The 24307-nt window shown below is 36.7% G+C and overlaps 8 protein-coding genes across 8 annotated transcripts; 5 read left to right on the top strand and 3 right to left on the bottom strand.

Annotated features, from left to right (window-relative positions):
* Positions 1-750: 750 nt before the first annotated feature.
* RO3G_11879 (uncharacterized protein) lies at positions 751-8568 on the top strand (the record flags this gene model as incomplete). Its single annotated transcript, XM_067666463.1, has 14 exons — positions 751-818; positions 875-920; positions 984-1113; positions 1168-1611; positions 1749-1940; positions 1998-2100; positions 2164-2357; positions 2422-3494; positions 3550-4517; positions 4574-7526; positions 7589-8102; positions 8152-8268; positions 8320-8500; positions 8553-8568. 14 exons carry the CDS (start codon positions 751-753, stop codon positions 8566-8568), a joined length of 6999 nt encoding a protein of 2332 aa, XP_067522564.1.
* Positions 8569-10217: 1649 nt separating this feature from the next.
* Positions 10218-10778, top strand: RO3G_11878 (60S ribosomal protein uL6; the record flags this gene model as incomplete). The annotated part of the gene is made up of 1 exon (XM_067666462.1): positions 10218-10778. The coding sequence occupies one exon, from the start codon at positions 10218-10220 to the stop codon at positions 10776-10778; it is 561 nt and encodes a 186-aa protein (XP_067522563.1).
* Positions 10779-11373: 595 nt separating this feature from the next.
* On the top strand, positions 11374-12000 carry RO3G_11877 (uncharacterized protein; the record flags this gene model as incomplete). The annotated part of the gene is made up of 1 exon (XM_067666461.1): positions 11374-12000. One exon carries the CDS (start codon positions 11374-11376, stop codon positions 11998-12000), a length of 627 nt encoding a protein of 208 aa, XP_067522562.1.
* A 406-nt stretch (positions 12001-12406) lies between these two features.
* Positions 12407-14130, bottom strand: RO3G_11876 (uncharacterized protein; the record flags this gene model as incomplete). Its single annotated transcript, XM_067666460.1, has 8 exons — positions 12407-12532; positions 12590-12640; positions 12690-12950; positions 13003-13182; positions 13239-13628; positions 13679-13819; positions 13870-14020; positions 14069-14130. The coding sequence occupies 8 exons, from the start codon at positions 14128-14130 to the stop codon at positions 12407-12409; spliced, it is 1362 nt and encodes a 453-aa protein (XP_067522561.1).
* A 481-nt stretch (positions 14131-14611) lies between these two features.
* RO3G_11875 (uncharacterized protein) lies at positions 14612-15363 on the top strand (the record flags this gene model as incomplete). Its single annotated transcript, XM_067666459.1, has 4 exons — positions 14612-14783; positions 14908-14966; positions 15022-15143; positions 15201-15363. 4 exons carry the CDS (start codon positions 14612-14614, stop codon positions 15361-15363), a joined length of 516 nt encoding a protein of 171 aa, XP_067522560.1.
* An 845-nt stretch (positions 15364-16208) lies between these two features.
* Positions 16209-17780, bottom strand: RO3G_11874 (uncharacterized protein; the record flags this gene model as incomplete). Its single annotated transcript, XM_067666458.1, has 1 exon — positions 16209-17780. The coding sequence occupies one exon, from the start codon at positions 17778-17780 to the stop codon at positions 16209-16211; it is 1572 nt and encodes a 523-aa protein (XP_067522559.1).
* A 796-nt stretch (positions 17781-18576) lies between these two features.
* Positions 18577-18843, bottom strand: RO3G_11873 (uncharacterized protein; the record flags this gene model as incomplete). Its single annotated transcript, XM_067666457.1, has 1 exon — positions 18577-18843. The coding sequence occupies one exon, from the start codon at positions 18841-18843 to the stop codon at positions 18577-18579; it is 267 nt and encodes an 88-aa protein (XP_067522558.1).
* Positions 18844-20497: 1654 nt separating this feature from the next.
* Positions 20498-24295, top strand: RO3G_11872 (uncharacterized protein; the record flags this gene model as incomplete). Its single annotated transcript, XM_067666456.1, has 3 exons — positions 20498-20753; positions 20809-23060; positions 23126-24295. The coding sequence occupies 3 exons, from the start codon at positions 20498-20500 to the stop codon at positions 24293-24295; spliced, it is 3678 nt and encodes a 1225-aa protein (XP_067522557.1).
* Between the last annotated feature and the right edge of the window lie 12 nt (positions 24296-24307).

Below are 24307 nucleotides of genomic sequence, written 5' to 3'. Positions count from 1 at the left end.
TTAAAGAGCATTATGTAATTGATATTACTATTAATTACCGACGAGACATTTCGCACTATAGGAAAAGCAATAGAAAGTTTCTCTTGTTTTGCTTGGTTATCTTGTTCTTCAACATATTTGCCTAACAAATCGTTTTATATATAAATCAATTGAAAAACATAATGACAATTCAATATAACATTAGTCTTTCATTATTACATGTCAATATTGATATGACCTCTGACATTAGGACAAACCTAACGTTCTGTTTAAATTTCTAGAAAAAACAATCAGCAAGTAGTAGTCGAGGTAGATATAATATAGTATTAACATAATTTAGTGTGAAATACATCCGATTTCTGAGCATTGGTATTACTAAAAACTTATTATCTATTATTGCATTCTATCTATCCGATATTCATAGCTCACGTTTGATTCTCATTACGTCCTTATAACACGGATACAGTAATGGCTTTATAAATTCAGTAAAAAGAGGGTGGTTTACAAAACTGCGCCTCAAGTTAGAAGACAAAACTAATGCTATCAAGATAATTCATTGTGTCATCGCCAAATCTGAAAGGAAATTTGCATTCTTATTTTACTGAGATTATTACATGCACAGCATTCTGTTGTTTAATAAAAAAAGGAAAAGCAAAAAGACTCGTGTACTCTATTTTTTCCTCTTTCTATTTTTTTTTTTTTTTTATTTCACAATTAGAAAAAAGAAGCAACAATAATTACCGACCAGCACCTTGATATAACACTATAAAAATGGCGCTTGTTGCTATGCTTAATTCCCAAGAAAATTTGAATAGAATATTCAATGACCTCAAGTCAAAGTAAACTTGTTAAACATTGGAAAAAAAAACTTTAAATTGACACAAAATATAAATAGAAATGAAGACAAAAGATTAAAAGCAGCTGAAGAATTGCGTGAATCAGTAATTGTTTATCAGCTAGAAAAATGAAATAAAGCACACCTGACTTATATGTTATTCCTGTAGGCTGAAACAGCATCAAGAGAATTATCAGAAGAAAACTTTGTGCGATTTACAAATGACATAAACAAACGGTTTTTTGAATGGACGCATGGTAATGACAACAACGAAAAATTAGGCGCTATTGTTGGTATAGGTAGGCACTAATGGACTTTTAAGCAAAGAGAGTGCCATAACTTTTTATTTGTAGATCGTTTAATTGGTTTGGAAGCTGAAAGTAATGCCAACCGCTTTCACAATTATTTGCAGCACATGTTACCACACCATGACCAACAAATCATGGTTCCAGCAGCTAAAGCGCTCGGACGCTTGGCTGTAAGCTCCTCAACACTTACAGCTGACTTAGTAGACACACAAGTAGAACATGCGCTAGAATGGTTACAAGGTGAGCGTAGTCGGCTGGCAGCGGTTCTTGTGTTAAGAGAATTGGCCGTCAATGTGCCTACTTTGATCTACGCCTATGTGCCACGTATTCTCGATTTGATATGGCTCGCTTTGAGAGATCCGAGAAGCGTGATTCGTGAATATGCTGCTGATTGTCTATCTCAATGTTTGGAAATTGTACAACAGCGAGAAACGCCACTGCGAAAAACTTGGTATTCACGTATTTGGGATGAAGTAAAGGGTGGATTGCGTATGAATAGCATTGAGACAACACATGGCAGTTTGTTAGCTATGCGAGAACTATTGTTACACGCCGGCATGGTAAGCTCCATTTATTACTTTTACCTAAAAATGACTCAAACGTATTGTGCTTTAAGTTTATGACAGAAATGTATAAAGAAGTATGCGATATTACGCTTCGATTGAAAGATTCCAGAGATTCTTTGATAAGGAAGACAGTAGTTTCCATCATACCAACACTTGCATCATATGATCCAGCTACTTTCTCTGAGCTTTACTTGCACAAATCAATGAGCCATTTGTTAAACTTACTTCGAAAAAACAATGAAAAACGAGATGGTAAATTATATAATAAATCACGAGAAAGAAGAAAAGGTTAACTGAAGTTATGTATAGCGTTTACTGCTATTGGACAGGTCGCCATTCAGATGAAAAGCAATATGTGCCCTTATTTGGACGCAACTTTAATATGTATCAAAGAGGCTTTATCTGTGAAAGTGTAATATTTCTTTCTTTAAAAAAAAAGCAAAACATATTATTTGGTGCTGATAAATTTTGTTAGTCGACAAAGAAAAGAGGTGGAAATTGCCACGTTTACCTGTATTAGTATGCTGGCAACAGCCGTTGGTCAGCAGTTAACAAAACATCTTCATGATCTCTTGGAACTAATGTTCAACTGTGGCCTATCAGAACCATTGGTATCCGCCTTGAGTAATATTGCAGAGCGAATAAAGCCACTGTCACCTGTCATACAAGGTAAGCTTGTATAATGGGCAAGGAAATATGATGTGACTATTCTAAATATCTAATGCTAATCTAGAACGTTTGTTGAATGTCATATCCATCATTTTAAGTGGACAGCCTTACAAACAACCAGGCGCACCAACCAGCCGGAACATGATTCAAACAGTTGAAAGACCTTTACGTGAAGCCGGAGTTAACGATGGAAATGACAATGAAACGATTGTGCTTGCCCTTGCTACCTTAGGATCCTTTGATTTCTCCAATCACGTATTGAATGAATTTGTTCGAGACTGTATTGTCAACTATTTAGATGATGATCTTCCTGAAATTAGAAAAGCAGCTGCAGTTACCTGCTGTCAATTGTTCGTTCGTGACCCAATCTGTAATCAAACAAGCACACATGCTATTAAAGTGGTCGGTGAGGTATTAGAAAAACTATTGACGGTTGGTATTGCAGATCCAGATCCAGATATCAGAGAGACAGTACTTTCATCACTCGATGTACGCTTTGACAGACATCTTGCACAAGCGGATAATGTACGATCATTGTTTATTGCATTGAATGATGAAGTGTTTACTATTCGTGAAATCGCTATAACTATTATCGGAAGACTTACTACATATAATCCTGCATATGTGATGCCCTCTTTGCGTAAAACTTTAATTCAATTATTAATGGAACTTGAATACTCTGTTGTTAGTCGACAAAAGGAAGAATCCGCTCGACTGGTTTCACTGCTTGTGCGAGCCGCCCAAAGGTTAACAAAGCCTTACATTGAGCCAATTCTCAAAGTACTTTTACCGAAGGCTAGAGATCCATCAACAGGTGTTGTATCAGCTGTTTTGGGCGCATTAGGTGAGCTTGCTGCTGTTAGTGGTGAAGATATAGCACCCCATTTAGACGAGCTTATGCCTTTAATCATGGAAACACTTCAAGATCAAAGCTCAAGTGCAAAACGTGACGCGGCGTTGAAGACACTAGGCCAACTTGCAAGTAATACTGGTTTCGTGATTGACCCTTACATCAAATACCCAGCACTTCTTAATATCCTTATCAACATTTTAAAAACTGAACAGAGTGTTGTTATTAGACGCGAAACAGTCAAATTGATGGGTATATTGGGTGCATTAGATCCTTATAAGCACAAGGTATATTTTTTATATTCATATAAATAGATTGATTTATTTACATGTTCTATATTAGATGAACGCAATTGGTAACTCAAGCGAAGAATTAGCAGATCCAAAGCTTTCAAGCAACGATGTGACTTTGCTCATGATGGGCATTGGCCCTTCTTCTGAAGATTATTATCCACAAGTTGTTATGCATTCACTTATGAAAATTCTGAGAGATCCATCGTTAAGTCAGCACCATTATTCAGTGATTGATGCCATCATGTTTATATTCAAGACACTTGGATTAAAGGTCGTCCAGTTTTTACCAATCGTCATCCCAGGTTTTCTCTCCTTGATGCGCTCTTCAACATCTGGTATGTTGGAGCATTATTTTCACAAGCTTGGTGATTTGGTATCCATTGTGAAACAGCATATTCGTAATTATCTGAAGGATATTTTCGAACTTATTGATGACTATTGGACGTCTGTCTCATCTATTCAAATTACAATTATATCTTTGATCGAAGCAATTGCTAAAGCCTTGGATGGTGAACTCAAAGTCTATTTGCCTCGTCTTTTACCTCACATGCTTCAAATCTTTGATAGCGATATATCTGAAAGAAGACAGCCTACTCTTAGAGTATTGCATGCGTTTGTCGTTTTTGGTGCCAATATTGAAGAATATATGCATTTGGTTATCCCGGCTGTTGTTCGATTCTTTGAAAAACCTGGTGTGCCAGCTTCTGTACGTCGACAGGCAATCACAACAATAACCGCTCTTTGTAAAAAAGTGAATATGTTTGATTATGCTTCTCGCATTATTCACCCTTTGGCTCGTGTCCTACCTGCCTTACCTGTAGAAGCAAGAAATGCTGCTATGGATCTTTTGTGTGCTCTTATCTTCCAGTTGGGCACTGATTATACTAAGTTCGTTCCTGTTATCAACAAAGTTCTTGCAAGATTTCGTATCACCCACACAAATTATGAGCTATTGGTAGGAAAACTGCTGAAAGGTGAAAATCTTCCACAGGAACTAGGCAAGACGTTTGATGATAGGTAAGCTCAGTAAGGCAACTGTAAATAGGTATGATTTGGTTGATTCTTTTTTCCAGGGATATCAAGGGCGATGAACCTCCTTCAGCTGATCTTAGCGCTGCCAAAAAGCAACCAGTTAACCAACAACACCTGAAAAAGGCGTGGGAAGCTTCACAACGATCTACAAAAGAAGATTGGATGGAGTGGATTAGAAGATTTAGTGTTGAGTTATTAAAGCAATCTCCCTCGCATGCTCTTCGAGCCTGTGCCTTCTTGGCTTCAGTTTATACACCACTTGCTCGTGAACTTTTCAATGCTGCTTTTGTCTCTTGTTGGAATGAACTCTACGATCAATATGTTGATGAACTTGTTAGATCTTTGGAAGTAGCACTCAAAGCCCCAAATATACCACCTGAGATTATCCAAATTCTGTTGCATCTGGCTGAATTCATGGAACATGACAACAAGATGTTGCCTATTGATATTCGTACACTGGCTGTCTATGCTCAAAAATGTCACGCTTATGCCAAAGCACTTCACTACAAAGAGACAGAATTCCACATTGAGCAGTCATTTGAAGCGGTCGAAATGCTCATGTCCATCAACAACTTACTTCAGCAACCTGATGCAGCTATGGGTATTTTGACATTTGCTCAAGACTCCCTAGGATTGGAAAATAAGGTCTCATGGTTTGAAAAATTGCACAGATATCAAGATGCGTTGGAAGCCTATGACAAGCAACAACTCGAAAATCCAAACTCAGTGGAGATTACGCTAGGACGAATGAGATGTTTACATGCCCTTGGTGAATGGGATCAATTATCCATGCTGGCTCAAGAAAAATGGATACATGCTCCTATTGAAAATCGTAAGAGTATGGCACCATTTGCTGCTGCTGCTGCTTGGGGCTTAGGACAATGGGAACTAATGGAAGAGTACATTGCTTTGTTGAAGACTGAGAGCCCAGATCGTACCTTCTTCCGAGCCATCTTGGCTATGCATCGTAACCGTTACGCAGAAGCGGAAACATTCATCAATAAGACTCGAGATCTTTTAGATACAGAATTAACTGCCCTTTTAGGAGAAAGTTATAACCGTGCATATGCAACCGTCGTACGTGTTCAGATGCTAGCTGAACTTGAAGAGATGGTTATTTACAAACAATCAGCAAATGACGTTGAGAAGCAAAGTGCTATTCGTCGTACATGGATGAGACGTTTAGAAGGTTGTGAACGTAATGTGGAAGTATGGCAGCGTATCCTGCGCGTTCGAACGATGGTCATTTCACCTCAAGAGGATATTGAAATGTGGATTAAATTTGCTAACCTTTGCCGTAAGAGCGGTCGTTTCTCTTTATCTGAAAAGACCTTGAGAAGCTTGATGGAAACAGATAACGATGGTTCTGGAACACCTCACCCAAAGATTGTCTATGCACAACTGAAGCACATGTGGGACTCTGCATCTATTACTCCTCCCGAAAAAGGGGCTGCTATCCGTAGCAGAGCGCTCAGCATTTTGCGAGACTTTACTGCGCAGAAAACTCAAGACTTAGGCTTAAACCCTGATGAAATGGCAGTGAGTATGCCTATTGACTCTACTCGTATTACTGAAGATGTCGCTGAGTATACTAGATTATTGAGCCGATGTTACTTGCGTCAAGGTGAATGGCAGCGTGCATTATCCTATGAACTAACTGAAGAAACAATCCCGGAAATTCTTTGCTCCTTTTTGCTTGCTACTCGCTTCGATCAAAACTGGTACAAGGCTTGGCACTCTTGGGCGTTGGCTAATTTTGAAATCATTGATTATCATGAACGGTTGCACCCAGATCAACTGCCACCCCAAATTTTCAACCACCACATTGTACCAGCAGTCCAAGGTTTTTTCAGGTCTATTGCTTTATCCAAAGAAAACTCTCTTCAAGATACATTGCGTTTGTTGACTTTGTGGTTCAAATATGGTTATCATACCGAAGTTAGTGCTGCTATTAGTGAAGGATTTGGTACAATTAGTATTGACGTGTGGTTACAAGTCATTCCTCAACTGATTGCCCGTATTCATGCACCAAATGCAACTGTTCGTTTGCTTATCCATCAGCTTCTTACTGATATTGGTCGTGAACATCCTCAAGCATTAGTTTATTCCCTTACGGTTGCCTCCAAGTCTCAAAGCGTGCCACGTCGAAGAGCCACCTTTGTCATCATGGATCGTATGAGAATTCACAGTGCTACTCTGGTAGAACAAGCTCTGATGGTCAGTCAAGAACTTATTCGTGTTGCTATCCTTTGGCATGAAATGTGGCATGAAGGACTTGAAGAGGCCTCTCGTCTCTATTTTGGTGATCGTAATGTAGAAGCTATGTTTGCCACTTTAGAGCCTTTGCATCAAATGCTGGATCGCGGACCTGAGACTCTTCGTGAAGAATCCTTTGTACAAGCATTTGGACGTGATCTTCAAGAAGCTCAGGAATGGTGCCATCGATACAGAGAAACTCGGGATTTGAACAATTTAAACCAAGCTTGGGAATTGTATTACCAAGTCTTTAGACGTATTGTTCGACAATTGCCTCAATTAACCAGCTTGGAACTTCAATATATCTCTCCTCAATTACTAGATGCTCGCGATTTAGAATTATGTGTGCCTGGTTACTACCGCAGTGGTGAACCTATTGTACGCATTGCTCGATTTAACCCTAGCCTTAGCGTAATCGCTTCTAAGCAGCGTCCAAGAAAATTGACTATTATTGGTAGCGATGGAAAGGACTATATTTATTTGCTGAAGGGTCATGAAGATCTTCGTCAGGACGAACGCGTTATGCAACTATTTGGACTTGTAAATACATTGCTAACTAATGATGCAGAAACATTCAAGCGTCATCTCAACATTCAACGTTTCCCAGCAGTTCCACTTTCTCCTAATTCCGGTTTAATTGGTTGGGTCAATGATACAGATACTTTGCATACCCTTATTCGCGATTACAGAGATAGCAGGAAGATCCTATTGAATCTTGAGCATCGCCTCATGTTACAGGTATAACAAACAAAAAAACTTTCTCCTGTTTTGTATAAAATATAACGATTGTTGTTTTTTAGATGGCACCTAGTTATGACAATTTAACTGTCATACAAAAAGTTGAAGTCTTACAGTACGCATTTGAAAAGACCAGTGGACAGGACCTGTATAACGTTCTTTGGCTCAAGAGTCGTAATTCTGAAGCATGGTTAGACAGGCGTACTAACTACACACGATCTTTGGCTGTTATGTCTATGGTTGGATATATTCTTGGTTTGGGTGATCGACATCCATCTAATCTTATGCTTCATCGCATTACTGGTAAAGTTGTTCATATTGATTTCGGTGACTGTTTCGAAGTTGCCATGCACCGTGAAAGATTCCCTGAGAAGATTCCCTTCCGTTTAACGCGTATGCTGGTGAAGGCCATGGAAGTAAGTGGTATTGAGGGTAACTTCCGAACGACTTGTGAGCATGTGATGCGTGTGTTACGTGACAACAAGGAAAGCTTAATGGCTGTGTTGGAAGCCTTTGTGTATGACCCTTTGATTAATTGGAGACTGCTAAACACACAACCTCAAAGTCCTAGTCAAAGTAAGAGAGTGACTCTAAAACTTACCGGTGTGACTAACTTAAATTGTAGTTGATCGTATGCGGGGTATGGAAAGTATGGTTCATGAAGATGGACCTGACGACGGACATAGAAATTTCTCTGTAAGCCGTAGATTAAACCGTATTGAAGTTGAAGCCGTGGCAAATGGTAAAAAAAGAAAAAGAGAAAATTGCTTGTATATTAATTCCTTTATTTTAGAAAATACTCAAGGGCCTGAATTGTTGAATTCCCGTGCAGTTGCAGTGGTTAACCGCGTATCAAACAAATTGACAGGTCGTGATTTTAACCCTCGTGTTACTTTGGATGTGCCTACCCAAGTAGATCGATTGATCTTACAAGCCACTTCATTAGAGAATTTATGTCAATGTTATGTTGGATGGTAAGTTTTTCAAGTTATTTTATGATCGAAATTAACTCTCATATGTGTGTAGGTGTGCATTCTGGTAATTTGCTCTACGTTTTATGTTGTTTAATAAAAGTAGGGATATTTTTTATTTTCCTTATTTAATAAAAGCTCTTTTAACCATTGTTATATATCAAAAAAATATGTCTCATTTTTAAAATATTACTAAAAAGCAAAACGAATGAAGATTAACTCAACCTATTGTAAAACACTGCTAAAAATAGAAGTCATTGCTTAACATACTAATCAGAAAGCTATGACAATTTCTTAATCAGTTTTTATTCAAATTATTATCTTATAAAATCAACATAAACTGACTTTGTTCATATAATAAAAAGATTATGTAAGGACAATTTTGCAGAGACCTTGTTCCTTTTGAAACCTTGTTAAGTATCATTCATTTTTGCATTTTAATATATTCACTTTTATCTCTTGATGAACGACTAAGAAATATAAACTATGAGTGACTCACTGTATCCTTAATATAGCATACAAAAAAGTTCGAAATAATGATACAAGACATTATAAAATTTTTCATTTTTCAAATTTCAAGAGAGCATAGAAAATAAAATATTTCAAAGATGCCCTACAGAGTTCGTATTTTCAGATCACATTGAAAAGTATTTGAATGGGTTGAGGGTTTTCAGAAAGCTAGCAAAGGAAGCAAGAAAATTACTTACTAAATTTATACAGAGAGGTATCAATAAAAGACAGGGCTTCAAGAAACAAATGCTATTAGAACTTTTATTAAACATAAGCCTGATGAAATGAAAAGAAATGGAAATCACTGCCTCCTAGGGACAGTGCTCCTGGCTTTAAAGACATATCCACAACATTATAGTGTGAAATTGTAAAATCATAGCAATTAATGGAATATGAGCCATTTTTATGTATACAATGGAGTGTAGCAATAGATAGTCTAAACAACTCAGAAAATCCTCATAAATTGCACTATCCGTGTAATTCTTTTACAAAAGCATATCAATTGCATCTTTAATTACTAATTCGCAACAGAACACTTACATGTCTAGTCAAGGTAATGGATATTGTAATGTTATAAAAGAATACTGAATACACTGCTCCCAACGTCCATTTATGCGTTCTAACATGAATTATAATTTTTGCCCTACTCGATCTTTATTGGATATTATAAATGTTTTTTAATATACTTAATTTACTTGATAAACTTCAATTAACATAAATAAGGACCTTTTTGAAAACAAATCTATCTTCGTATGGTAAATCTTCAAATTGAAGAAGATCAAATCGCAAGACCCATAAATTGACGTATTATCACAAAAGTTTATTCAAAATCAGGAACACTTTGTTATCTGCTGAACAAAAAAAAAATCTAGCTGAATCGGACATTTATAAGCCACTATTCTCCGAGAGGAAGGAAAGCAAGACAGATTGATGAAGGGAGAGCAGTAAAAGACAAATGAAGAGTAGCAAATTATAATCTTCCTCTTTTCTCCCCTTCACATAAAGCATCTGGTATGTTTGAAGACTATGATATTCGACTGCATCAAAACGTGTCATTGAGAAATGGATGGATGATGGATGGATAGAAAAAGTTATTATTTTTTCATATGGGAAATGATGACACAGATTGAAAGCAGCTTGAAATATTTTTAAATGCGTAACAAGACAACAGGGAATGCTAACATCGAGTTTAGGGATTTATTAATTAGCAATGAAGGACATTTACAAGCAAGACGAACTCGAGATTCCCGAAGGTGTCAAGGTTAACATCAAGTCCCGTCAAATCACCGTTGAAGGTCCCCGTGGTGTTCTCACCAAGAACTTGCGCCACTTGGCTATTGAAATCACTGTTGTTGGCAAGAAGATCCGCTTCGTTGTCCACCATGGTCTCCGTAAGCACGTTGCCTGTATCCGTACCGTCCGCTCTTTGGTTAACAACATGATTGTTGGTGTCACCAAGGGTTTCCAATACAAGATGCGTTACGTATATGCTCACTTTCCCATCAACGTTATTATCAACGATCAAGGAAACGCCGTCGAAATCCGTAACTTCTTGGGTCAAAAGGTCGTTTTCAATGTCACCATGCGTGAAGGTGTTAAGGTTGAAGCCTCTAAGGCTCAAAAGGATGAACTCCTCTTGACTGGTAACTCCTTGGAAGCCGTCTCTCAATCTGCTGCTGATATCCAACAATCTTGTCTCGTCAAGAACAAGGATATCCGTAAGTTCTTGGATGGTATCTATGTCTCTGAACGTAATGTTTTGGAAGCTTAAATTGTTCATTGAATAAAAGGAAAAAGAAAATACTTACTGTCTCTTTAATGAGACAGAAACAGAGTATTTCCTTATTTTGGAAAAAAGAAATAGTTGAAAAAGGATAGGCTTCATTTTTCTTTGTGTCTTATTTAAAACCTCTTTATTTCTCGCTTTTTATTTCTTTTCTTTCATCTTATCCAGAATGGTCAAATTGAGTTCGCTATTTCATCATGAATCTCAACAAGGAAAACAAAATGGTAATCGCCGATATTCATTTGGAACTGCAAGTTTCAAGAGTAGTAGTTCAGCTACATCCAGCACAAGTAGACCAAGCACGCCAAGCTTGAAGACATACGGACAATGTTTTAAAAGACTCTGCAAAGGACCCACCGCTGCCGTTTTCATTTGCAAGAGTAAGAAGGTTCCGCACAGCTCACAGTTTCCTACATTTTATGCAGTCAAGCAATTTTGTAAACGAAGCAAGGCAGAGACCGAAAAGGGCTATATGAAGAGAATCACCAGCGAGTACTGTATATCTTCTAGCTTCCAACATCGAAATATCGTGCAAACTATTGATCTGGTTCTGGATAGTCAATCACGCTATTGCACCGTTATGGAATATTGCACTGGTGGCGATTTATTTTCTGCCATCACATCTGGCCATATGACTGATATGGAAAGAGCATGTTCCTTTAAGCAAATTATGAATGGTATTGCTTATCTTCATTCTCTAGGTGTGGCTCACCGCGACATCAAACCTGAGAACATTCTACTCACTTCTGATGGTACTTTAAAGATAGCTGATTTTGGCGTTTCTCATGTTTTCCGTTGTACTTTGGAAAGAATCTGTCATCCATCTCAGGGATTTGTTGGTACCGAAGCTTATATTGCGCCAGAAGTATTTGAAATTGGTCAGAGCTATTGGGGTTCACAGGCTGATATTTGGTCTGCAGGTATTTTGCTCCAAACGCTTTGGAAAGGTGGACATGCTTGGCTTCGTGCAGATAAAGATTCTGATCGCAACTTTGGAGGATTTTTACGTCACCATCCCGGAGGAACTTATTTGCATTTCAACAACTTTCCTGCGCCCATGCGCGACTTGCTCTACAAAATGTTGAATCCAGATCCATATCAAAGACCTACAGCTCAGCAAATTCTTAAAGAGCAATGGATAGTATCAATTGAGATATGCAAAGATGGATTTGATCCCAACCACAAATGGCACCATCACCTAAAATAACAACAATCACAGTTATCACGCCCACAACACAGCACACAATAAAGTCGATGCACTTTTTTCTCTTCTTTTTTTCAAATGAGACGTTTTAATTATATCATCTGAGAACTATTTGCACACAGCATCCAGCTATGCAACCTCTCTCAATCACACACTGATACAGCATTAGCCGACAAAAAAGAGACAGAAACAATATAGTTGATTGGATCAAAGAGTATTGCAAAATAAACTATTTATTAAATGCCTAAATAGCTGTATTCTCCCAAATGCTCCGGTGATTTATAATCATTATCTGCATAATAAGGGAAAGGCGTCGCTGTTCTAACTGCTTCAAATGTATGGTCTAATGTATGATGGTCTATTGATAACGTAAATTAAGAATTCACTCAAATAATTTCTTTTTTTGTTATTACTTACCATTTGTAAATGTTCCCTTTTCCATACAATTCCCACATAAATCAACTTCTTCACTTATATCACATACTGTACATCTATATAACACGCCTACAATAGGCTCTGTTCCACATCCATCACACTAATAAAATTAGATTAAATATTGAAATATCTGTGCCTCATGTACATTGATACTTACTGCAAACCCTTCATGTATCACTAAATCGCTTGAACTCGCTTCGTTATTATTCTAAGTAAATATAAGTATTTTTTGTTTGTTTGTTTTCATAGCAGCTTACTTTGCTTATCATCGATTGTCTCATCATTTCATTTACACGCGAATCCTCTTCTTCATCTGACATAAAGGCTGATGGCGGCCCAACTGAAGTAGCATAATGTGCACCTGATATTCTTGATGTGGTAATACCACCAGATATCACACTATTATACCCTGCGCCTGAAGTCCTTAGTGATGCAGGTGGCTTGACTACACGTCCAGGAGAAGATTTTGCTTTTGGTTTGGCGCGATAATTGCCTTTTTCCTTTGGCATATAAGAAGGCTAAAGAGATCATAATTGATATAGGCTATAGAGTACATATAAATATTCTTACTGGAATAGTAATCCGACCAGGAACAGGTAAGCCCAACTTAGCCAATTTAATAAAATATTTTTGAACGCGGCTTGCTACTTGTCTTGGTGTTCTTGTACCTAACGCTTTGGATATCTTGTTAAATCGTTGTGCTTGAACAGGCTCATCAGGATAAATGTCCAGTAATTCTTGTAATCGTTGCTATTGTTTAAATGATCATGAGTAAAAAAATATGAAAGCAGTTATTGCTTACTCACTTGCTCCTCATCTGTCCAGGGTTGTTTAAATGTAGGTGTTTTATCATCCATACTATCTATTGACAATTCATCTGGTGTACGAGGCTCAATAGACTGCAGTCTGGGCTTAACATCAGGTTGTATTTCAACACCTGGCTGCATGATGGATGTCCTCCTTCCTTTGCCTTTACCAGAAAGCGAAGATTGTGGTGTTGTCTTCACTGCTAAATCTTCTGCTCCTCCTCCTCCTCCTTCTTCATTCTCATCTTCCGAAAAGTCAGATACTGAGGTAGCGCGAGATGGTATTTGATGCATGGCTTGAGTTGCTTTGATGAGTTCTTGTTGAAGATATTGTGTTGTATGGTTTGTGTGAGATGGATTATGAAGATCAATAGAAGTATCTAAGATGTTCTAAAGAAACAATGAATAATTGATAAATGTATGTAGTTGTTGCTATATACTTTGTAAGCTGATCTGTTGATTAAGTGTTGTGCAAATGATTGAGCAGAAGCAATGCGCGACTCTGGTATATATTTGTATTTACTCCATTCAACATCTGGTGTTGCAATGACTTTTTGAAGTTTAGGTACTTTGGTTCTTGACTTTATTGTATAATGTTACTATACTGATTTCTTTGCATTTAAAAGTTTACCTTTTTCAAACTTTTTACAAATTCAAATGGTTCGGCCAATGCTTCATTCTTTAATGCTTCAAGAACTTTTAGATCATTTGTTGCTTTCGAAAGTTGTTGTTTTAATACATGAATTGCTTTCAAAACCAATTGGCAACTGTAAACAATGAAACTGTCAATAAAATAGATTTCGTATCACTTTCTTCTTATTATTATTTACTCTTCGTTGCTTTCAATCGACTCCTTTTCGAGCTGTACTTCTTTAGGTGTTGTATCTGGCATTGTATAAAAAATTTATGAAAAGAATGTCAAAAAGCATTGTTTTAATCCCAGCCACTCTTTCCTGCCGCTGTGCTTACATAATATGAGGCTTGATTTACTTTTCTGTATTTGTATTGTTTATCATAAAAATCAGTAATAGCGAAGAGGCTACTCTTGTAAATAGGGCATGGTTCTATATGAATTCTATCACTTTCATTAAAAAGAAAGAAAAAATAAAACTGAACTGTGTGCGTGGCTGAACGGAACGTGAAACCTGGAAAAGGTACACACAGGCTTTTTTTTTTGTTTTTTGTTTTTCTCTTTTTTGAAACAAAAATATGCTTAATTCACTTTTTGTAATCAATAAACAAGGGTAAATCATTAGAATTACAAACAATTGATTTACTTACAAATAAAAAGAAAAATTATTATTGAAAAACATTGGCGAGGCATCATCTCAAGACAAATTGTAGACGTGTTTAACGATGAATGTGCCAAATTTATGAATTCACTACCTGGTTCACTTGATGAAAGTAGCAATGCAACAAATCTTCCTTTAAAAGAATCTTACTTTGTTCGAGATGACGTGCCTCCTGTATTAGAGACCAATAAATACTGGCTATTGAACGTTTTACGAGATGAACTCACCTGGCTTTGTCCTGTAGAAAGAGAAGGTAAAGGGAGAGAGAGAGAGAGAAAAGAAAGAGGAAATACATAAATAAAAGAGTACTTATGTGGAAGTAGTGGACCCTATGCTTATTTTTGAATTTATCCACCGAATCATTGATATTTTGACAGATTATTTGGGTGATGTGTCCGAAACGTCTATTAGAGATAACTTTGTAACAGTGTATCAGGTAAGAAATATGCTTAGTGAGAAGGTAGAAGAGCAAGAGTATAATTTTATTGTAGCTTTTAGAGGAAATGATCGATTACGGGTATCCCTTGACAACAGAACCTAACGCATTAAAAGAAATAATTATGCCGCCTACTATCATGAACAAGATGATGACAACTGTAGGTGCTGCAGCAGGGTAAGTAGGAGAGAAAAGGACGCACAAATGTAGACTATGCTTATATTTCTATTATAGTGTTACACCCAAAGTACCCCAAAATATGTCATCCAACGTGCCTTGGAGAAAGGCAGGTGTTAAATATACACAAAATGAAATCTATTTTGATATTATTGAGGAAATTGATGCAACCGTTGCAGCGTATGAGAATAAACCAAAAGTATACAAAAACAATAATTGACATTTTTAATAGAAATGGATCTGTTATATCTTGTGAAGCACATGGGTCAGTGCAAACAAATTGTAGATTATCCGGGATGCCAGACTTGACACTCAACTTTATAAATGCGCGAGTGATTGATGATGTTAGCTTTCATCCTTGTGTAAGATATCGTAAATGGGATAGTGAAAAGGTGCTTTCATTTGTACCTCCTGATGGCCATTTTAAATTAATGTCGTATAGGTAAATATTCTTTCTTTAAACAGTCTTCTTCTTTACTTAAGCGTGTTAGAGCTTCACTCTCTCCTTATCAATCTTTGCCTTTGCAGATTAAACCACAAATTACACCAACTAAAAATGGCGGACGATTTGATATCATGATTTATCCTAGATCAGCAGATGGAAAACCTATTGAAAAAATCGAATTGACTTTGCCTATGCCGAAAAGTACAACTACTGTAAACGCGACTTGTAATTTAGGGCAGTACATGTATGATCCAGTTAATAAAACAGTTCGATGGGAAGTGGGTAAATTACAGTTAAAAGATAGAGCACCCGCGTTATCTGGAACATTTAATACAAGGTAAATAATCTCTTGTAAAAAATAGCGTATGTGTCTTAATGTTACGGCATAGTGAAACAAATCCTGAATTGGGCTTGAGTATAGGCCTGGACTTTCAAATCAATATGTATGCAGTATCTGGTCTTAAAGTTGATAGCCTCCGTTTGTTTCATGAGGGCTACAAGCCATACAAGGTAAATTTTAATAGGTTTTCTTTAATGTTGAATTTATTGACATTATATCTTAGGGAGTTAGAAGTATGACAAAAGCTGGCAAAATACATATAAGAACATAATAAAGAAAATTATTTTGTTAATACTTGAATACATTCATGAATGAGTTTGTCGTGTACTTGGATTTTATCAAATTCTTGTAATAAACGATTGATATCTGTTTGTTCATTTGATCGATTAAGTAAACATTCGAAAAGCATGGACCAAAGGCTGACATGCCAGTATCTCTTGAATTTTTGCTGAATAATAAATTTCCCTTCGTGTGTACTTACTGCTTGCATTGGTTCACCGAACAGCAGCCTGTGAGACATGGCAGCTAATTCCCAATAATCCGCGTGAATGGGATTATAAGCTGTGTTAAATTGGGGATACCCTGAAAGAGGACAAGCAGGTGGCCAATTGGCTTTACACTGAGGATAGTCTAAAACTCTCACATCTATTGAATGCCCAAAATCAATCAAAACAACGTCCGGCATGGTGTCCTTGCGTCTTGTTATTAACATGACGTTGTCCAACTTGAGATCATTGTGGCAAATATCAAGACTGTGTAAAAGAATGACTTGTTGTATGAATTGTGCTGTAAAGAAGGCGATGATCGGTTCAGGCATGGTCTTTTGGGCAGCAATATACCGATTGTAAGCATCCAAGAGAGTGCCATGACGCATATAGGGGATGAGTAAAAAACTAGTGTCAGTGTAATAATAATAGTTCAAGACGGGTAATAGATGAAAAGGTGCCTTATTTTGCTTTTTTCGTTCATTAATTTGATAATGGATATAGAATTCCCATGGATTAGGTGGCTGCTGTACTTTAAGACCATAGAAGGCCAAGCTGTCTGTCTCCTGTACCAAAAAAACCTGGGCCATTCCACCTTCACCTAATTTGCTGACGACTAAAAACTCACTTTCCAAAAGATGAATCAGACTGTGTTTTTCCTTTTTGATGCTTGGCTTCCATAGTCTTTTCTTTTTATCATAGATAAACCAACTAGAGAGCATTTTTTGAGTATTTGTGGCTGATTCCTTGATGATGTGATAGGTGGAACAGATTCGGGCACCACTCTTGTTAATTTGATCATGAACAAATTCTGGACTGTGCGGTAATTCTACAACGCCTTCTTCTCGTGTTACCATGATGTCCTTTTGTTTTGATTCTACAGGTGGATGCGCTGATTCAATTTGGCTCACTACTGTTGCTGGTGTTTCTGTAGCAAATAATAATGTCTTACTGAGGGTTGGCTTCTTTAGAACCTTTTGCGGTTGGCTCAATTTGGTTTGCTGCTGCTGCTTCTGTATTTGGCGGGCTTGAAAGAAAGTTCGCTGCTGCTGCTGCTGCTTTGAGACCCGTTCTTTAATGTGCTTTTGACCCCTTTTTATTGGTTGATCATATGGCTGCAGACTAAACACATGTTGTTCTTGAATTGATTCTTTTGTTGATTGCTGCTGTACCTCTCTTTGAATTAGACACGGCTTTAATACCACGGGTTCTTGCGACCTCCATTTTTTATTGATATTCTTTGCTGGATTATATTTTATTCTCAACTCCTCCAATGAAACCTCTTGATTTTTGTAATAGACCTCTCTCAATATAGAAGCACGAGCATGATGCTGTAGTTGTACATTTAACCAATTTAATTGTGTCATCAAAGGTTTATCTTGCTCTATAAATTCTTCCTTGTAAATAAAGTGAATAAGCCTATGTATATTTTCTTTATATATTTTATGCTTACATGAGTAGTGTATAAAAGTAAATTTTCATGATCTTTGTCTATAATTTGTATGTTTGGATTGTATTGAGCTAGATTGAATTCCTGCTCTTTAAACTCAATAAAATTATTTGTCTTGAATTGATGATAAATTCGTTTTAGTCTTTTTATAGGAATAGCCATATTTTCTATTCCTAATAAAAGTGCTCTCTCCGCTTCCTTCATTCTTTATGATTTTCTTAGTAACAACACTAAAGTTTTGAGTTTTATCTTGCCTTCCTTCCTTTAGATATTGATAAGCAGTGGCTTCATATAAAATAGATAGTTTATGACCAATACAGTTATCTATCAACCACTGAAGAACAAAAGCAGGCTTATTTTGATAAAAGCCATAAATCAACCATAATTTTAAATATCTTGGTGCATTTTGATATCTCAAATCATCTTTATAATTCTCTACTGCTTTTTCTAATGTCTCATAAGCAACCAACATATTATTTATTTGTACTTGTTTTGAAATTTTCTGTTCATAAAATGATAGTGGATCATCCAATTCATCCACCACGGACCGAGAAACAAACATGGTTCGTGTAACAAAAGAGAAAAGAAAATGGATAAGGAGTAAATGTAAGACGACATTTTATTCTTTATATGCGATAAAAAAAAATGAACAACAGTTTTCTGTATGAATATGAGAGAGAGAGAGCTTAATGAATGTAGATGATTGTTTTCTTTTATGCAGTTTGTCTATGTTCGCTATCTTGGTAACCCGTCATGGAATCCCAGTTACCAAGAGAAAAGTTTTCAGAGGAACCACTTTCTTCATTTGTGGTATTACTACTTGATGAAGAGAGAGAAGGACGACGTTTTAATAAAGCAGAGACATCAGACCAAGGTAAATCAGTGAAGCTTGAGTTCTTGGGAGTAGTTATACTTGGATCTTCATTAATTAAATTAGGAATAGTCTTGATATGTTGAAGAAGCTTGTAACCAGGATCCATTATGATTGTATTTGTTTAATAAAGAGAAAAAGTAAGGTAAATCATATTTCAATTTAGTATTTATATCCATTTTCTGTCTATTTTCGTGGGAATAATCAAAAATAGACTGTCGCCTCCTAGAAATAGCACAAGTGTCTTAATTAAGAACCAAGTCATTATCCGCGGAATATAAATCCCATGGAACCAGTTTCTTCACTTCCTAAATGATCTGGAGCATCTTTTTGTGTTCATTTGAGTTTCGGACATTTTTAAATTTACAGTCATTCCACTCTCAATTTGATTGTTTCATCCGGTCTCCAGATAAGTTTGAAAAAGGCATTTTGGGCAAAAGTACCAAAGTAGATTATATAGAACAAAGGATTAATAAAGTAAAACTCGCAAATGGCTAGAATATAACTTTGATTTCAATTGAAAAAGGCCGTCATCCATATTTCTCAGTGAAGATAACCGCGGAAGTATGCATGTTGAACATCGTTTTGAGACTAGGAACAGTGTAGATAAGGAAAGTGATCTTTTTGCCATAAAGTAGTTAATCAATCTTCAATCTTGCAGTGAAAAGAATTCGGTTTACCTTACAATGATAAACCTGGTAAGATAATGAAATGAAGGGTATTTCAATAGAAGAAGGATTCAAACCGCTCAAGCTAATATAACAATTATGGCTCGACATCAAGAGTCTTGTCTTTTATTATAAACCACAAAAGTCACTGACAGTAAAGTTGCTGCACTGAAGACAGGCATGAAAAAAAGTACAGCTCGTTTCTGAAAGAAAAATCACAAAGGAGGATTCTGGTTCTTTTGTTCTAGACAAAAAAAAAAAAAGAGCTGTTAAAACAGACCTGTAGCACAATTACAAGAAGGATACAAACAACATTTGATGAGGTTTTTTAATGAAAATCCTCAAGCTAAGATCCAAGATGTGATTGACGACCTAACAGGTCAGTTTGATGGCTTTGAAACAAAAAGTTGATGATGTATAAATTTATGAAGGATAACGCAACCTGACAATAAAAAAAGCTCTTTTTTGACCGGAAGCTAGGAACAATGAAAAATCTCTTTAGCTGAGTGATGAAATGGAGTCAGTGATACGGACTTTTCAAAAAGTGTACTCTCATTGATAAATCAGAATATTATTCAGCATGCAAAAAGAATGATTTAAGTAGTTGTTTGAATAAAGCTCTTATCTAAATACTATTTGAATAAAATAATGTTGATAAAATCCAAACTTTTTTTTATAAAGCATTGTATTTAAAGGGTAGATTATCATAATAAATTCCTATGGTTTTTATGTTAAAAACAAAGATTATCTAATTTATTTTATATTATGTGAGGATAAGTTCTAATGACATTTTGGATAAATTGTGGTGCAGAAAGCAGTTGGCAACGCTTTACAGTCAATCAATAAATAAAACTCTTGTTTTACTATTACTATCAAAGACCTTTTTGCTTTAACTGAAGAAAAGTAAATGTTTAAGAAGATGCGTAATCACTTTACTTATTCTATCAAACAAGTGGTATTTTCAAACGCGCTTTACTGCTAAAGATACTGTTGATCGCTTTTGTGCGCACCCGCCATAAAAGGCCTTCAAAGTCCACATTTTTGGTAATTTTTTTCAACTCCCCCTTTTTTATTTTAGATACAAAAGAATAGAAAATGTCACTAGATCCTAACATTATACGTTATGCCAAACAAATCTATAATCATTTAGGCCTCAGTGATCGCATTTCTTACTGTTCAAGGCCTAGTGCTTCATTTCCTGAGATTGACAAGATGAAGCAACTTTTGTCAATGACCGACGAAACCGTCTTAAACGAAGTTGTCAAGGGCTTCTTACGTTGGACACCTCCTCGTCAAAGAAAAAAGACTATAAGCGACTTCATATCACAAATCGATCAAGAAATTTCTATCTGTAAGTCATTTTGCTTCATATCATAAAGTATACTAATAACATTTTTTTTTATCAGTGACAAAAGACATATTTGAAGGTAGCGATGACGAGCTGATACAAACAATAAACCAGATAGAAACAGTAAGCAGAAAAAGAACACTGGATGTTAATGATACAACCGAAACAAATGTAAAGAAACACAAGCCAGATACCCCAGTAACCACCAAATTAAATATACCATCTTTTCCGCGTCTTGAATGTTTCTCTTCCGACGTATCTCAATTGAATGAATACAACTTTATATGCAGCCCTGCTAAGCCGACCAAATTATTCAGTGGCGTTTGTTGGATCGTGTTGTTTGAAATTGCACGCTTTTTGGATAATTGCAAAGTTCCTTGGGACGAAGTTCCCTTTGAGGCATTTCGTACATTTTTGGATATTGGGGCTTCAGAACCCAGAAAGCTATTTGATGCCATGATGCGTTGGAACACAGAAGTAAGGCTCGGACAAAAACTAAATGGATTAGCTTATTCTCGTATGGATAGATGTCCTGATAGTGTTTGGTCATATATACAAGTAGAGAAATCTTCAGTCAAAACCCAAACTGTTAGCGAACAAACCCCACAGCCTTCGCCAACAAGTGCCACTCCTTCACCTATCAACACCGCACGCGCATCATCTCGTCCTGGCTTCAGTATAAAAAATGACGATACTGCAACTCAGAATTACATCAAACAAAAATTATTGAAGAACAGAGTAGTTCGATACAGTGCTGTTATTAATTTTAAAACTATAAATCAAGTACCAAAGATAACACTCAGGTCACCCAAGGTTTCTGCTTCCAATCGATTTTTTCGAAAGTTTGGACAAGACCGATTTTTGGAAGTGGTTCTCAGTGCCACATCGAGTCCATCTATGGTCATAAAATTAAAGGATTACATTCTGAAGCCCTTTTTATTAATGCAGCGTGTCTTTCGGTTCTTGTTTATCAAGGACAACGCACTTATCTTTTTTGCAACAGAAGGCACCGATTTAGAGCCTATATCAATTCAGCAAGTTATTGATTGGCATATGCCCATTATCGAAAACTGGGGAATGAGCATGAGCAAGTACGCTAGCCGAATGTCCCTTGGTTACAGTAGCAGTATTCCCACAATACAGTTTGAGCCATCTGAAATTGAATACATTGACGATATCTATTCAACAATATCTACGACAAAAGACGCCTCAGCATGTATGACAGATGGTTGCGGCATCATCTCTTGTGCGGCCATGAGAGAAATTATGGGTTGTCAAGCGACAGATCGATTACCCTGTGCTATCCAAGGTCGTATCGCGGGTGCAAAGGGAGTTTGGATTATTGCGCCTGATTTGGATTTTAATTCAGGAAAATACATCAAAATACGAAAAAGCCAGGACAAGTTTAAAACCGGACTACCTCAAGCCGACTCGCATTTGGACCCTCACCATTACACGTTTGATCTTGTAAAGAACTCAATCTGTATATACCCTTCCAATCTCAATATACAATTCATTCAAGTGTTGGCTGCAGGAGGTGTGCCAACCAAAGTCTTTGTTGAAATCCTTGGAGAATACCTTCATCGCTTAGCAACGGTTGTTACAAAAAATCAAAACGTGAAAATCTTACGTGACTGGGTGGCCAAGGTAGGCAATATTATGAGTAGACGTTGGGAGAGCGAGGATCAAGTAGAAAAGGGTCTTTGGAAAGATCTCGGTTTAGAGGAGGATGTGGAAAATGATTTATTTCAAGGGGACTCTGATTCGCTAGAGGATGAAACAAAGTCAGACAGCTCTTCTACAGCTGGGAAATCCGAAACTGGTAGCGTTCCAGTCTCAAGCATGTACGATCACATTAACAAATATTCTGGATACCCTAGTAATGGTCATGAGGTGGTTGTCAGGCTATTAGACTCTGGCTTTGACTTGTCAAATGTGTTTGTTGCTACTCGCATCTCAAACATATTTAAACAATTGATGGCACCACTAAAATCCAAATATAAAATAGAGATTGAGCAATCATGCACAGTTACATGTATTCCTGACCCAATAGGTATATTAGAACCGGATGAAGTTTATTTGCAATTATCTACTCGTAAAGTGGATGAGAAAACTGGTATTCGTGCAGGTTTGATTTTGGGTGATGTTGTTGTGGCCCGTAACCCTTGTGGTTTGAAAAGTGATGTTCAGAAAGTGAAGGCGATTGACTGTCCTGCGTTACGAATGTACACTGATCTTATCATATTTTCAACAAAAGGTGAATCTTCACTGGCAAGTAAATTAGGAGGAGGAGATTATGATGGTGATCTTGTAAGTCCCCCCCCACTTATAGATGCGACTTCTTCTTTTTTTATCTCAACAACAATATGTTCTAGGTATTTTGTTGCTGGGATCAACGTATTGTAGAACCATTCACTGCCTCACCTGTTGTAAAAGAGCTAGAAAGAGTAGCCCAAGCATTTGAAAAAGACAAGACAACAGTTGGTCAGCAAATTGGTTCTTTTGCGGATACTGAAAAGGCTTTACAATCACACTTTATTAAAGCACAGATGCCAGATGGAACATTAGGTTTATACGAAAACTGGCGAACAGTCTTGGCTGAAAAATCCTCGCTTGATGACCCAGACGTATCTTATTTGGCACAAATGTGTGCTCGATTAGTGGATGCTCCTAAACAAGGCTTATGTCTCAAACTCTCGGCTTATCAACGTGATCGTACCAATTACTCAAAAATACCTTATCCAACTTGGTTCATGGATAAAAAAAATAAGAAGCGAGAAGCCCAAAAATCTTTTAAAGAAACCAGTGATGCCTATAAATTACCAAAGAATTCAACGTGTGTTACGACAATGGACCATCTCTATGAAACACTAGTCAGGGAAACCAAAGCATTCGATCAATATTCCCAGAATATATTTACTGAAACCGACATGCCATCCAAGGACCCTGATTTACTTGCCCCTTGGAGTAAAGCCAATGAATATGCTATGGAGAATAATGATTACGAATTTCAACATGATCTAGACCTCATTCGAAAAGCTATAAATGCTAATATGAATGCTTATAACAAACAAAGCAGTCACTATGGTCTTATGCGACAACACATGCAAGACACGATATGTGATCCAAGCAAAATCATTGAAAATGACATCTCAGAAACTCAATCCCAATTCACCTCATTTTTTGAGCTCGAAGAATATATTTCAAAAGAGTTCAATAATTCACCAAATCCAAGCAAATTTATCTCGCCCATCATACAACATGATCTATTGACCAACAAGTCCCGTATGGTGCAAAGCTTAAAAGCAAGTTATGCTTATACGATTATGGCGCCTAAAAGATACAACAAATATTGCTACATTGTAGCATTTGATGCACTAAGAAGAATCAAATCAGATGCATATACTACTGCAACCAAAGAAAATGGATTGGCAGAAACAGTATCAGTGTCCATTTATAAATCATTAAGTATTGATAAAAAATGGATTAGAAAAATTAAAGACTCAAATGTTGCCGAGTATATATTGAATTCTACAAGCTCTTAAATCAGTAATGCA

Source organism: Rhizopus delemar, genomic scaffold (genome assembly GCF_000149305.1).
Source record: "Rhizopus delemar RA 99-880 supercont3.9 genomic scaffold, whole genome shotgun sequence".
Lineage (NCBI taxonomy): Eukaryota > Fungi > Mucoromycota > Mucoromycetes > Mucorales > Rhizopodaceae > Rhizopus > Rhizopus delemar.
The sequence above is the reverse complement of the archived record's forward strand: the minus strand, read 5'-3'. Positions and strand labels throughout refer to the sequence as shown.